The following is a 15,288-nucleotide window of genomic DNA, read 5'->3' on the forward strand; positions in this document are numbered from 1 at the left end:
ACATATTCAAAATACTAGCAATAGCGATCTCTATATAATGTATGATTTTACATGTATGTTCTTTGTTATTATCAGATTTATTTTTTACAATAAAAATTATGTATTTATAAAAATTGATAAATAGGGGAAATCACTTCCTATTAATTTTAAAAGACCTATGGTGATGTAGTTTGCATATCCCCTGTTTCTCATGCTCATGTCTACATCAGTCTCCAAGAACACAGTCCCCACTTCTGCCTTTAGGACATTTCTTACCCCCACAGTTATTTACACACTAGATTTATTGGTGACTTTGGAATCAGAGTCACCAAGGATATGAGTATTTATTTACTTATTTATAGACTGAGTACATTTTTTTTAAATGTGCTAGCGTGCCAAAGGCATCATATCTTCAAGTTCTCTAAAAAACAAGAAAAGGTCCTACACACTCTAGCTTTTTTTCCCCCTTTTTTCTTTTCATTTTTAATTAAATTTATTGGGGTGACAGTGGTTAATAAGATTGTATAGGTTTCAAGAGTACATTTCTATACAATGTGATCTGTATGTTGCATTGTGTGCCCACCACCCAAAGCCAAATCATCTCCCATCACCATATTCAGTAATTTGTTCCTTTGCTACCCCACCCCCACCTCCTTTCCGTCTGGTAACCACCATACTGTTGTCTTTGTGTCTATGAGTTTTTGTTGTTTGTCTGGTTTGTTCACTTGTTCTTTCAGTTTTATATCCCACATATGAGTGAAACCTTATGGTATTTGACTCTGTCTAACTTATGTTGCTTAGCATGATATTTTCAAGATCCATTCATGTTGTCACAAGTATTTTATCTTTCCCTTTGCTTGAGTAGTAATCCATTGTATATATATACCACATCATTTTATTCAACCGTCTGTCAAAAAATACTTTTGTTGTTTCAATGCCTTGACCATCGTGAATAATGCTACAATGAACATGGGGGTGCATATGTCTTTGAAAACAAATGCTTTCAAGATTTTGGGTAGATATCCATAAGAAATTCTGTATCATATGGTAACTCTACACTTAATTTTTGAGAAATTGAACTGTTTTTCCACTGTGGCTATACCAGTTTACATTCAGCAGTGAGCAAAGCTTTCTTTTTCTCAACAACCTCAAAAACACTTGTTATTACTTGCCTTGTTGATAATAACCATTCTAACATATGGCTATTATGTGAGGTGGTATCTCATTGTAGTTTTGATTTGCATTTCCCTGATACCTAGTGAAGTTGAACATCTCTTCATATATCTGTTGGCCATTTATATGTGTTCTTAGGAGAAGCCAGTTAGAGAAAGACAAGTGTCACATGATCTCACTCATGTGTGGAATCTAATGAACTCAATCAACTGATGAACCATATAGATCCAGAGACATAGAAGCATGGAACAGAGTGATGATTCTCAGAGAGAAGGTAGGGGATAGGGGGAGGGCAGAGTGATAAACCAAAGAACTTATATGCATATATGCATAATCCATGGACACAGACAATAGCGTGATGAACCCTGAAGGGTGGGCAGAGCTGGAATAGAGGGGGTCAATGGGGAAAAAAAGAGCGACATCTATAATAGTTTCAATAATAAAGATAATTTTTTTTAAAAAAAGAAGACTGTTGTGCAGTATCTGATAGATATTCAAATGGCTAATTAATATCCAATAGTGCCCTAAAACTATGATCTTTAGGATATGTTTTCTACTGAACACAAATCTACCGTTAATGTATCACTTCACAGTGGCTGGAGTTTAAGCAAAAATACATAGCCACGTCAAATCCCTGTGCATTTTCCTGCATAATTAATTATTGGACGGCCCTGTTAAACCATGACATGGTAAAGACAGACTGTCACTTTCTGATTTATTTCTAAAATTTGGAGGATTTTTATCAATAATTGATTTGTGTAACCTCCTGCGCACTCACCTACTATCTCTCCCTTGGGGTTGTAAATAGACTTACCCGACAGGTGGATTGTGAACTACAATATTCCCTCTCCTGTTTCATATTGTTTTATCTACAGATAGATGTCACTCTGTTTAAATTCATGAAACAAATGCTCTGCCCCAAGTGGTGGGGTAGAGTTGGGTTTCTAGAACTGTCTATCTGAGAGATATGGCTAACTCCGGAGGTTCTTCTCAGGATGTTCAAAGCCACGTTTTAAATATTTCTATCTATAATAAAATTGGTATTTTAAAATCCCTTCACTTGCCTACTTTTTGTTCTCTTGGTGACTCAAAACTCAAGCAAGGAATAAGTGTGGGATTCCTTCAGATCCCACCATGCAAAAAGTGACACAGAGAGAACCAAACATGGTGTGCATATAATGCGGTATTACACATTGGGAGCAAAATGTGGCAATACACTTCAAAATTCTAATAGGTCAGTGGGTTTTACATCAGAAATTCCTCTTCTGATCATTTAAACAGAAAAAATCAATGATGTTTATTAAAAATGAGATTTTTAATATATAAATGTTAATGATGAACTATGGGAAGCTTTATTAGATAATGGCTTACACGTAAAAAGAGTACAATACAGAAAAATTGTGATACAAACATATATTTTTACCCAGGGAAAGTATGTACAGTTGTCGGATTAGATATTGTCTCTATACCACTTTCAAGAATTTTTGTTTTCATAGAAAATGCAGACAAAGCAATTTTGTTGTCTTTTGTTAACACTTTGTTATCTATGGGTTGAAGACTAGCCAGAAATCTTGTCATCATACAATTATTGTTCTGCACTTGGAATGTGGCTCTTAAAATTGTTGCATCTTATTGTCTCCAAGGACACTATTCCCACTGCTCCCTCTAGGTATTTTGCCAAAATTCAGTGCATATTAAAATCATTAGTCATGTTTGAACTTGGTCATAAGGGCCCATTACTATCCACACAGAGGGCCCCTGTACATCCATAGGAGTCTGAGGTTATAAAAGTCATCTTAATCTTCCTTCACTGTGTAAAAATCTTTTCCCAGAGAAAACAGAAATCAATTTTTTCAAAATCTTCTTTAAGAATTACCTTATATTTCTCAGACATTTAAAATACATGAATTTTATATCAGATTTCTGATATAAGAAATTGTTCCCTAGGTTTAAAGTGAAATAGAATCTTTAGTGAGAGTCTTTTGGCACTTTCTACTAGAAAACAAATTATCCATGAATGTGTATGTCTTCATAAAAGGAGCATTTGGGCACATGAACTGACCCCACTTATACTTTTACTTTGACCTTGGAACTACCAGGATTACACAGTCTACTGAAGCCAGGATTACCTTCCCTAAGAGTAAGTAGGTTTTTGTTTGGTAATTCAGTTTCTTTTGTCATTCAAATTTCTAGTTCTTTAGTCCTGGAAAATATGACTAATCTGCTTAAAATCTGAGATGCCAATATTGGGTGTCTCTGAAAAATGAAATAGTTATTTCTAATGTTAGTTTGTATTATAAAAAAGAAATCTGAAGGAATTATGTTCATTTGAAATATTTATTACCTGCATCACTAGAGAGGGGTCAGTACCTGCTTACTCTTTATCCTTAATGTTTGTAGCACTACCTGTCATATCATAGATTCTCAATAAATACCTTCTGAATGAATGCATGAGTATTTATAGCAACATTATATAGAATACATATTATCAGAAATGTTGTTATTAGAAATCAATGATTTCATTTTATTTGCAAATATTCCTTTAAATATAATAAATAGAAAATTCACTTGAATCAAAATGGTCTACTGGAACATTCACTTAAATTTTGGGATCACAAAAGTTAAGTATTGGAGATTGGAAAGGGAGGAGAGTTTAGGAATGGAACAATGCTCTGAGTTAAAATGACACAGTGAAGTATTGAGAGCTTATGAATTTTCTCAGTTTGGTTCAAAAGGTCAATTTCTATAGGACCTTATCTAAAAAGGTACCTGTTAGCAGCTAATTATTTATCCCTCTCAGCCTAGATTAGTGCTCCTTTTCTGCAGAGATGCCTGTAAACCATAGGTAATTTTTTGTCTCTAGCACTCTAATGCTGATATTTGTTACTGCCTTGATTGTAATAACTACCTTCAATTCACCAGACCTTAGGAAAACACACCTGTAGCTTTCCTATGGGGTAGAGATATTGCTAGAAATAAGTGAAGCCATTAATATACCAAACTAGTTAAATTTCTCATGGAAAATTCTTTTCTCTTTGAAATGCAGAGAAAACCAAAGACTTTCACTCTTTGCAGCTATTTACAAACGGAAATACCTGCCCATGTAATTAGTGTTAATGTGGGTTGAGAAAGAAATGTGAAGTACCTATTGCCTCATGTTCAAAATTGCAGTCTCTAAACTCTGCCCTTAGCATTTCTTCACAGGACATTGAACAGGTTATAAGAGGCACCAAAATTCACAAGCTTTATAAAGAATGCAGGAACTGTCCTAGTCATTGTTGCTCAGCGGTTAGAGTGAAGGGCCTGGGGTTTGATTCCTGGTGAAGGGGTGGTATCTGGGTTGCAGGTTCATCCCAGGCCTGAGACAGGGCACCTGCCAGAGGCAACCAATTCATGTGTCTCTCTCACTCACTTCCTACCCCTCCCTCACTTCCACTCTCTCTACAAATCAATGGAAAAAATATTCTATGATGAGTATTAACAAACAAACAAAAGGATGCAGAAAAAACAATAGTGTAGTGGTCACTGATTAGTGCCCTCACACATTAGCATAAGTATTACAGCAGGTTATAGGATGGGAGGGAGGAGGAGGAAGTGAAAGGAGAGAAAGCTTTAACTGACTACCTCCCAGGCACTTTGGTGAACTATAGCAATCAACAATCACAATGATTCCATGAGCTAAATATCATGGAGGAAACTGAGCCCGAAGAGAATAGGGAAATGAGAACTCCACAGTCTTATTCCAGAGAATAAAATACCTTTAAAACACATGTTAAAAAAATATGGCAAATATGATAGTCATTCTCTCATTATTTCCACAAACTTTTAAGGAACTCTTATTATGCCCTGGATATAAGCTTGCTGCTTGGGACAAAATAATGTCAAAATAAAATTTGTTTATATAGTTTGACAATTTAGTCATCAGAGAATAATAAAAAAATAATCACATTCTACAATGGGAATAGTAAGAAGAAATGATACATCAATCTTAAAAAGTTATAGATAGATTCCTCATGGAATTACCTAAACCAAAACTTAAAATAGGGATAGAGCAGTAAGAGACTACAAGTGTAGAGATCTGTAAAAACAAAAGGACCAGCAACTGAGAAATTCCACAGGTAATTTTAAGCATCGTCGTTAATGGAAACAGCTAGTAGATAAGCCTAGGGAAGCAAATTGAATCAGGAGAAATGACACCAGCAGCCCGACTCTATAGGTCATACTCTTAGTCACTATGATATACTGTCTCTTGCTTGTAGCCAATGCAAGTACCCGAGTAGGAAAAAACAAGAAATGAGGGAAATTTTGTGGACTGATAGCAGAAATATTAGAAAGTTCTCCATATGCTAACTAAGAAGCTTAAGTTTTATAATGAGGTCAAAAAAAGTGATTGAAAGAATTAAAATTAATGTTTCAGTTACAAAACTCCATTTCACTTTAAAAAAAGAAATATTTTTCCTTAACATGATATCAGTCTTCCCTTCCTACCAAATTCCACCACCTCACTCTAGTGAATCATCTTCATGCATTTGTGCTGCCCCCCTCAACCCAGGTTCAACTTGATTCTGGAACAATTACATCATTTCCATGTGATAAGAAGTAAAGATGTCAGTATCCATCCTCTGTTCTGGTCCTCAAACACCTATTCATGTGCATCACAGCCTTGGATCTTTTGTTTCCCTTGCCCATATTACTCTTAAGTTCTAGTAGTTCTCTGTATAAGTTATAAGACACTGATAGTGTTACTGTGGCAAATTGCAGTGCAGGAAAATTTGTGAAATATCTAAGGTTTGTCTTTAGTTTCATGTCACACAAGATAGGAGAACACCCTTTTGCTAATTCTATACCAATCTTAGAATGGGAAGACTATGTAAATTTCTAAGTCTTTATTTCATGTGTTCAAGGAGCAACTTAATTATTGTTCCCCTTAGATCTCTACAAGGAGAAGTAACTGCAGAAATCTATCTCATTTTTCTATCTTTCTGCTATTCCTGCTCCATGTTAGTGGAAGACAGTAAAGGTCCTCAAACATCGAGATCTTATTCAGAACCACTAAATTGTCTTACCTATTCCTCAACTCTCTTATCCCCTGATAAAGAAATTTTATAAATTCTCTAAGGATGAGAAATTTTGTTCTTACTCATTACTCTGAATAAAATATTTATTGCCTAGAATATTTCATCAACCTAAATGCTTGATGCATTTTAAACTCAAACCCAATAATGCATTCCTTTTTTTCCTCCTCTCAACTCTTACCTAAAGCCAACATTAATTAACGTCCATTTAACTGAGAGGTAGATCAAGAGTTTCAGAGAAATACATAGTATGGGGTAAATGTCAGTTCACAAATATTGTCCACAACACATAGGGGACAGTTAATCACATCTGGGCTTTAGAAAAATGATTCTGATTGCATTAATTTTAAAATACTGAAATGGAAAAGCAAAGATATATGTGAATCATATGTTAACATGTTTCTGCAATATTTCAGCTATGAGATAAAGACACTGAGGGTATAAGTAGTGTTGTGAGTGAGAGAATAAAAGGAACAAATTAAAAGATAACAGAAATAGCAGGACTTGCAGAAAACTGAATATCAGAGTAAAATAAAAGAACAATAAATATTGTTTTTAAACCAGACTTATTGTTGACAGGGAAGGGAACACAGTCATGAGTGCCACATTAACAATCTTTAAATATGCACATCTAGAGGACTCTCAATAGGAAATCATAAGATAACAAAATAAGAACGCCCAATACTGAATAGTAATGAATGGTCACCAAATTCCAGATGCAGTTGTACAAATTTTATCTATATTATCTAAATTTTTCATTATAACCTTAAGATGTACATATAATTTTATCTGAAGTTTTCACACTTACACACACAAATAAATGACACAAGATAAAGAAATTAATCAAATTGCTCAAGGACTTTCAGATTGAAAAAAGGAAAAGTGTAAGATCAAACCATCTAAGTCTGATCTAGATATCTAAGAATAAGTTGCAGTCAGAATACTGTAACATATTCCTGCAGATGTAAATGTAGGGATCATTGGCCCACTGAAATAACCTTATTTATTAGAACTTCCTACAGGGCAGAGTAAAAGAGATATTTCCTAGAAAAAAATATTTCAGATGCACCAACAAATTAGAAAAGGAAAAGGAGCTATGAAGGAGAATGGGAAAAAATAGACAAAATGATAGAAAGAAATTCAGGATAATGTGAGATGGTAGAAAGTAAGCTGTAAAGACTTTCATAAGTTCACGGTTTATATGCAGAAGAGAACTTGAGTTAAATCAAGTCTGAAGTTTGTTTAATTATTGAAACAAGAGGGAGGCTGGTGGTGATGTTGGCTAGAGCAGTTTAAATGATGCAAAGACCACATGAGTTGATGTATAAGTGGTTAATAAGACAGAGAAGAGGTAAAATTTAATAGAGAATGTTGAAGTATATTTAAGAAATTGTTAAGCCTTGTTAAACCTGATATTGCTAAATGATATTTATGATGGGTGGTAGTGTGTATTTCAAGCTGAAATAGGCTGACCCAAAACATTAAAAATTCAAGATATTGCTCTTCAGCTCTATACATATACTTCAAATGTTCCCTTATTTGTCTGTCACAAATTTTGAAGTAAATATATACAACGAGGAGTGAAAATATGTCATTGTCAAGCGGGTTTAGAAAGAAATAATTGAAAAAATAAATAAGAAAAAGTCAATATCAAAGCTCTGGTCTTAACTATAATGCCTTGATGGGAAAAGGGCTCTCAAAATCTAGAGGAAAATGAAACCATAGATGTACCACAGTTTTTTAATTTTCTCATCGGCTGATGGGCACTTAGGCTGTTTCTGAATCTTAGCTATTGTAAATCGTGCTGCTATGAACATAACGGTGCAAATATTCTTTCTTATTGGTGCTTCTGATTTCTTGGGATATATTCCTAGAAGTGGATTTACTGGGTCAAATGGGAGCTCCATGTTTAATTTTCTGAGGAAACAAAGCAGATAGTTAAAGGGCATTAGGGTTTTCCCTGTCAAAAGAATTTAAAAGGAAATTAATAACCAGAGTAGATAATTCCAGATTTCTGCTTGTAAGGGGGAGGGGGGGGATGATTTCTTTGTAGCACTAGGATATCCTAAAAAGCATAAAAATGTAAAACATAGATATTCTAACAGTAGAAGTAGAATATAGCCAAGGGTTAATATTAATGATATAAAATACATATATTTGATATAAAGTTTCTGTGAGGAAACCCTCAAAAAGATTGGATTGTAACAGGTTTCAATGAACCTTTAAGAACATGCATCCAATAAAAATGTTTTAAAAACACCTCAGAGAAACTCCACTGGATAAAATGAAACAGAATAAACTATGTGATAAGCATTCATTGTCAGTTTAATTGCTAATACACATGTAGATTTTAATGCAAGGATTTTCTTAGCAAAGGCCTGTGTTAGTTTTTTAAGGAACTTTTCTGGTAGAAGCATTTCTGGAGTTAGGAAGTAGGGTAAAGTCAGAATACTGGATCCAAAGCCACTTCTTGGAAGTAGGAAGAAGTTAGAATATTCCACACAAAAGCAATTTTTAGGACTTGCTTTCATTGATGTTTATAATATAACTAGAGGCCTGGTGCACGAATTTGTGCATGGGTGGGGTCTGGCCAAGGGTAGGGGCTGAGGGTGGTTGGCCAGCCGGCCCCACCCTCTGTTCAAACTCCTGGTTGAACTCCCAGTTGTACTCCAGGTCAAGAGAACAATTTGAATATTAGCCTTTTATTATATAGGATTTGTCAGACACCAATTAAATTTAAATTGTAATTAGAAGCAGCAGTGCGAATATGTGATTTAAATATAGCAGTCAGATTATGTGACACAAAGGGGTAATCAAACATTGGCATGTATGATATGCTTACTTCCCCACTGAGCTAGGAATGACTCTCCGATTTACTTCTCTTCACGTTATAAGATGACCTGGACTCTGGAGTTCCTCATATAAAGTCTTATTATTTGAAGCAGAATGGGCAAAATAATCAAGGATGAAAAACCAAACTACAGTAACAACCTTCATCTTGCTGGGACTGACCGATAACACTCCACTGAAAATATTGCTGTTTATCTTTCTATTTCTTTCCTACATGTTGAGTATATCTGGAAACCTAACCATCATCACCCTCACTCTGATTGATTCCCACCTAAAAACACCGATGTATCTCTTCCTTCAAAATTTCTCCTTCTTAGAAATTTCTTTCACAACTGCCTGTGTTCCCAGATTCCTATACAGCATATTATCTGGGGACAAGTCCATTACCTATAACGCTTGTGTCAGTCAACTCTTGTTTACTGACCTCTTTGCAGTAACGGAATTTTTTCTTCTGGCTGCCATGTCCTATGATCGCTACGTGGCCATCTGCAAACCCCTGCATTACACTACCATCATGAACAGCAGAGTCTGCAAGAACGTCATTTTCTCCTGTTGGGTAGCAGCACTGATCATCATTTTCCCACCAATCAGTCTGGGTCTGGGCCTGGAATTCTGCGATTCGAACGTCATTGATCATTTCCTCTGTGATGCATCTCCTATGCTGAAGATCTCTTGTTCAGACACCTGGTTGATAGAACAGATGGTTATCGTGTGTGCCTTGTTGACATTCATCATGACCCTCATATGTGTGGTTCTTTCCTACATTTATATCATCAGGACTATTCTAAGGTTTCCCTCTGCCCAGCAAAGGAAAAAGGCCTTTTCCACGTGTTCTTCCCACATGATTGTGGTTTCCATTACTTATGGAAGCTGCATCTTCATTTATGTCAAACCTTCAGCCAAGGATGAGGTAGCTATAAATAAAGGGATTTCACTCCTTATTACATCCATTTCACCCATGTTGAATCCCTTTATTTATACACTGAGAAACAAGCAAGTGAAACAAGCTTTCCATGACACAATTAAAAAGATTTCATTCCTCTTAAAGATGCGGAGAAAAAGGAGTCATTGAATCCAATTAAAAGAAAGGATAACTAGGCAGAAAACCCGAAGTTATAATATTATTTGTCTCTGCATGACCTATTCTCCAGTCATATCGACATTCTCACTTTGTTGTTAGACTTGCTTACAGTCAACGTTGACTATTTAATTTTTCACTCCCCATTAAAACTAAATTCTAAGTTATTTATGCTTACTATCTGGCAGAAATTTCTGTTTTTGCCAAATATTTTGGTTGCCATCCCTGGAAACACTGTAGGCCATATTTTTCTCACATATTTCTACCCTGTAAGATGTGACTATGTAACCTATGTTGTAGCTGACAGAATGAGTGTGGAAGTGATGTGCACCATTTCCAGACCTGCTCTATGCAAATATTCAATAGGTGATCCACCATCCCTTTCTCCCACCTACTGGCCAGATATGCATGCTTCCATGACTTTATAAGCTTCATGTTGATAATGAATGAACTTGAACTTCTGTCTCGGGTATAGTCTTTACCCAAAGGACAGGCTATCACAGCTAGTTTGATAAAGCTTCTCTTCTCTCCCACCTCCAGTCAGTTGTCATCTGATTTGAGAGGTAAAGTATCACAGCACTATCCCTGCCATTTACTAAGGGAGCAATATTGAGAGTCACCTCTAATTTGGCTACATGGGTACAGTTATAACCTACCCTCAACTTAGAAATACATACTGTTAAATTTAATGGTATAGACATTATGTCTTGCCTATTGGTATACTCCTACTCAGACAGCCATAAAGTCAAACCTGGCCCAGGACAATCAGATGGGGAAAAAATAGTATTAAAAGTAATATACACAAAGTTGTAATACCACCCACCCTTCTTCAAATCTCCTGCTCTTACACGCCTTTCCCGTGAAGTTCCTCTGTTACATCCTTTTATATTCACTGTGAGGTAGAAGTTAGCTAAATAAAATTTTAGTTACTTTACATATTTCAAACACTTGTTTAAAATAACCAATGTTTACATTGCCATTTCCACTCTTTAATGAGTCTATGGCAGGGGTGGGCTAACTTTTTGACTCGAGGGCCACAATGGGTTCTTAAACTGGACCGGAGGGCCGGAACAAAAGCATGGATGGAGTGTTTGTGTGAACTAATATAAATTCAAAGTAAACATCATTACATAAAAGGGTACGGTCTTCTTTTTTTTTAGTTTTATTCATTTCAAACGGGCCGGATCCGGCCCGCGGGCCGTAGTTTGCCCACGGCTGGTCTATGGCATTGAGAACCTTGTGGAAAAAAACATGGCTCTGTAATGTTTAGTTTTTCTTGACTCTTTATGTACATTGGTAGCAGTAAAGTGTGTAATTTTATCAGAAGTATGTTTAAGATATCCCACAAAGGTTTGTGCTGAAAATGTTGAGCCCTCAATCAATCACTTTCACAATCCATAAACTTAAATGAGGGAGTAAATTTAGCTCCATATACAAAAATTTGGTATTTTATATTGCAACTAGAGGCCTGATGCACAAAGATTCATGCAAGAATGGGCCTTCCTTCCCCTGGCTGCTGGCACCTCCTTCGCTCTGGCCGGTGCAGGCTTTCTGCCTTCGCTCTGACCCGAAGCCACCTTTCTGCCTTCCCACACGGCCCAGAGGCCCAAAGTGGCTGGGGCGGTGCAGAATGCCTGTATCCTGCCCCCGGATGCTCGGCACCTGCATATGCAAATTAACCAGCCATATTTGTTGGGTTAATTTTCATAGTCACTCCTGATTTGCTGGTGGGTGTTGCGAAGGTATGGTCAATTTGCATCTTTCTCTTTTATTAGTGTAGATACTCAATAGATATGATTTCTTACAGGCTAGGATAAATGGAATAAATTTGAAGATGAGTATGAGGAGCTAAGGTAATTTTCCCACACCAAACAATTGACATTTCACTATTAAATCTTCAGTGATGTCTTAATAAATAATCTGTTTTCATATTATTCTGAAAAAGTATGTGTCTCTAGAGGTCAGATACATAACTTCAAATAACTACTTTGCAGCCATTTTAGTAAAATTTTTAAAATATGCAAAAACATAGATTGTTTTAAAAAGTAATGGAACATGCATAAATTTAGAACTATATATAGGAATTTTTATGCTAAAGCTTTTGTTAACTATTAAAGTGATATTTCATTCCCAGTGTTTTTAAATCTAAAATATAGAACTTTATGTCTTACTTTTATAAATTGCTCCTATATTTTAAATATGCTTAATAAATATCCACATGTATATGAAAAAATGTATGAATGTACATATTCAAATATCTATTTCTCTGCCATTTTGATTTTACATGTACTTTATTTTTTATCAGATTTATTTTATAATTAAAATGTATTCATAAAAATTAGTAAGTAAGGAAAATTGTTTCCTGTTAATTTTTAAAGACCTATGGTGATGTATTTTGCACATTCCCTGCTTCTGATGCTCATGTCTACTTCTGTCCCCAAGGACACAGTCCCCACAGCTGCCTTTAGGAGCGTTTCTTATCCCAAAAGTTATTTACACACTAGAATTCTTAGTCACTTTTGAGTCAGAGTCACCAAGGGCATGAGTGTTTGTTTGTTTGTTTGTTTGTTTATTTATTTAAATGTGCTAGTATGCCAAAGGCATCATCATATCTTCAAGTTCTCTAAAAACCCAAACGAGGTCTTACACATTCTAGCTTTTTTTCCCCTTTTTCTTTTCATTTTTTAATTGAATTTATTGGGGTGAAAGTGGTTAATAAGATGGTATAGGCTTCACATGTACTTTTCTATAACACATTATCTGTATATTGCATTGTGTGCCACCCACCCAAAGCCAAATCATCTTCTGTCACCATATATTGTCCCTTTACTACCCCCACCAACTCCATTCCCCTGGTAACCACCATACTGTTATCTGTGTCTGACTTTTTGTGTGTTTGTCTTGTTTGTTCACTTGTTGTTCTCAGTTTTATATCCCACATATGAGTGAAATCCTATGGTACTTGACTCTGTCTGACTTATTTTGCTTAGCATGATATTCTCAAGGTCCATGTTGTCACAAAAGGCAGTATTTCATCTTTCCCTATGACTGAGTAGTAATCCATTGTGCATATGTACTACATCATCTTTATCTAATCATCTATTGAGAGATACTTTGCTTGCTTCCATATCTTGGCCACCATAAATAAAGCTGCAATGAACATAGGGGTGTATACATCTTTGTAAATAAGTGCTTTCAAGTTTTAGGGGTTGATACCCAGAAGAGGAAATTCTGGATCATATAGCAACTCTATTCTTAATTTATTGAGAAGATACCATGCTATTTTTTCTTAGTAGCTGCACCAGTTGACATTCCCACGAGCAGTGAATATAGACTCCTTTTTCTCCACAACTTCTCCAACAAATGTTACTACTTGCCTTGTTGATAATAGCCAATTTAAGAGATGGCTACAATGAGGTATCTCATTGTAGTTTTGATTTGCATTTCCTTGATAGTTAGTGAAGTTGAGCATCTTTTCATATATCTGTTGGCCATTTATATATCTTCTTAAGAGAAATGTCTGTCAGGTCCTCTGCCCATTTTATAATTGGATTATTTGTTTGCTTGTTTGTTTAGCATTTTACTTAAAGGGAGTACAAGAAAACATTGCTTTGATTTAAAGTGAGATCAAAATCATGTTGATAAAAATCTTTAAATATTTTAAAGCTGGAACACTCAGAGAAATCCTGCCTTTGAGTGTGAGTAAGGGTTCAGAAAAAAATAAGTCATTGGCAGTACAACTACCTATCTCCGCTGACACATTCTTGGTCAGCCTTTGTCACTCTGAGGATATGGGGGATTAAGTGACCATCTGAGGTTATGATTGTCAGAAGAGTAAGTATTTTATCTTTGTCATTTATCATCTCCATACAATGATGTTTGCTTTTGAAAACTAATATAATGTGATTTTTTAAAAAAAATCCTTAGTAAATTAATGCAAGTAATTTTTTATTATTTTTCTTCTTCTTTTTTTAATCCTCACCTGAGGACTTTTGTTGTTGTTTTTTTCCATTGCTTTTCAGAGAGAGTTGGAGGGAGGGAGGGAGAGGGGGAGGAAGAGAGAGAGACATCAATGTGAGAGGGACACATCAACTGGCTGCCTTCCACATGGGGTCAGGGAATGAACTTTTAAACCAATTATGTGCATTTGACCAGGAATCAAACCTGCCACCTTATGGTGCCCAGATGGACCCTCTAAATCTTGAGCCATGCTGGCCAGGGAAAGGCAAGTAATTTTTAAGTAATGAGATATATATTAAAATTAATAGATGCCTGATTATGCATTTGTTAAATTAAAGATATCTCAATGTAACCAGAAACAGTGTTGTCAACATGTTATTCATACCTGAAAATCATATATAATAAAAGCCTAATATGCCAGGTGTCCAGTCCTCCTGTCGTCAGGTCGTCTGTTCAATCAATCAAAGTATAATATGCTAATGATATGCTAAGGCTGCTCAACTGCTCGCTATGATGTGCATTGACCACCAGGGGGCAGATAGTCTACCAGTTGACCAGTCACTATGACGTACACTGACCACCAGGGGGCAGATGCTCAACACAGGAGCTGTCCTCTGGTGGTCAGTGAGTTCCCACAGTGGGAGTGCCGCTCAGCCAGAAGCAGCCTCATGGCTGGCAAACGCAGCGGTGGTGGCAGGAGCCTCTCCCACCTCCATGCTAGCTCTAAGAATGTCCAAATGACAGCTTAGGGCCCCTCCCAGCATGGAGCAGGCCTAAGCCATCAGTCGGACATTTTCCGAGAGGGAGCAGGCCAGGCTGAAGGAAGTCCCTCCCTGAGTGCATGAATTTCGTGCACTGGGCATCTAGTATATATATAAAGAGAGAAGCACATATATTATACATGTGTGTATATATGTATGTGTGTGTACACAAACATAGACATGCACTTTCCTCAATAAAATGACATATTTGTTAATGTTCCAAAAGTGTCTTCTCCTACTCACTTATAAATTTAACAGGAATCATCCCTGCAAGATAGACATCAAACCTTTACACTTTGCTATCAATTCATTTGTCAAAATTGTGCTCTGTATATCTAGGCAAGATAATGCACATACATATGTAGAAAAAAAAAATGACTCAAACACAAAACATTTTTGCAACCAGGAACAC

General features: G+C 36.0%; 2 protein-coding genes across 2 annotated transcripts in view; both read left to right on the top strand.

Annotated features, from left to right (window-relative positions):
* Window positions 1-5,432, top strand: part of LOC102436299 (olfactory receptor 6C2-like) — a 20,907-nt gene extending 15,475 nt beyond the window's left edge. Inside the window, 1 exon segment of the mRNA XM_023764813.1 lies at window positions 5,412-5,432. Coding sequence (XP_023620581.1) covers window positions 5,412-5,432 — 21 coding nt within the window.
* Window positions 5,433-9,192: 3,760 nt separating this feature from the next.
* LOC102436609 (olfactory receptor 6C2-like) lies at window positions 9,193-10,149 on the top strand. The gene has a single exon (XM_006101325.1). It carries the CDS (start codon window positions 9,193-9,195, stop codon window positions 10,147-10,149), a length of 957 nt encoding a protein of 318 aa, XP_006101387.1.
* The last annotated feature ends 5,139 nt before the right edge of the window (window positions 10,150-15,288 follow it).

Source organism: Myotis lucifugus, unplaced genomic scaffold, assembly GCF_000147115.1.
Source record: "Myotis lucifugus unplaced genomic scaffold, Myoluc2.0 scaffold_350, whole genome shotgun sequence".
NCBI lineage: Eukaryota > Metazoa > Chordata > Mammalia > Chiroptera > Vespertilionidae > Myotis > Myotis lucifugus.

Excerpts from the sequence above, each read along its gene's own strand:
- LOC102436609 (XM_006101325.1), top strand. The coding sequence starts at position 9,193 with ATGAAAAACCAAACTACAGTAACAACCTTCATCTTGCTGGGACTGACC.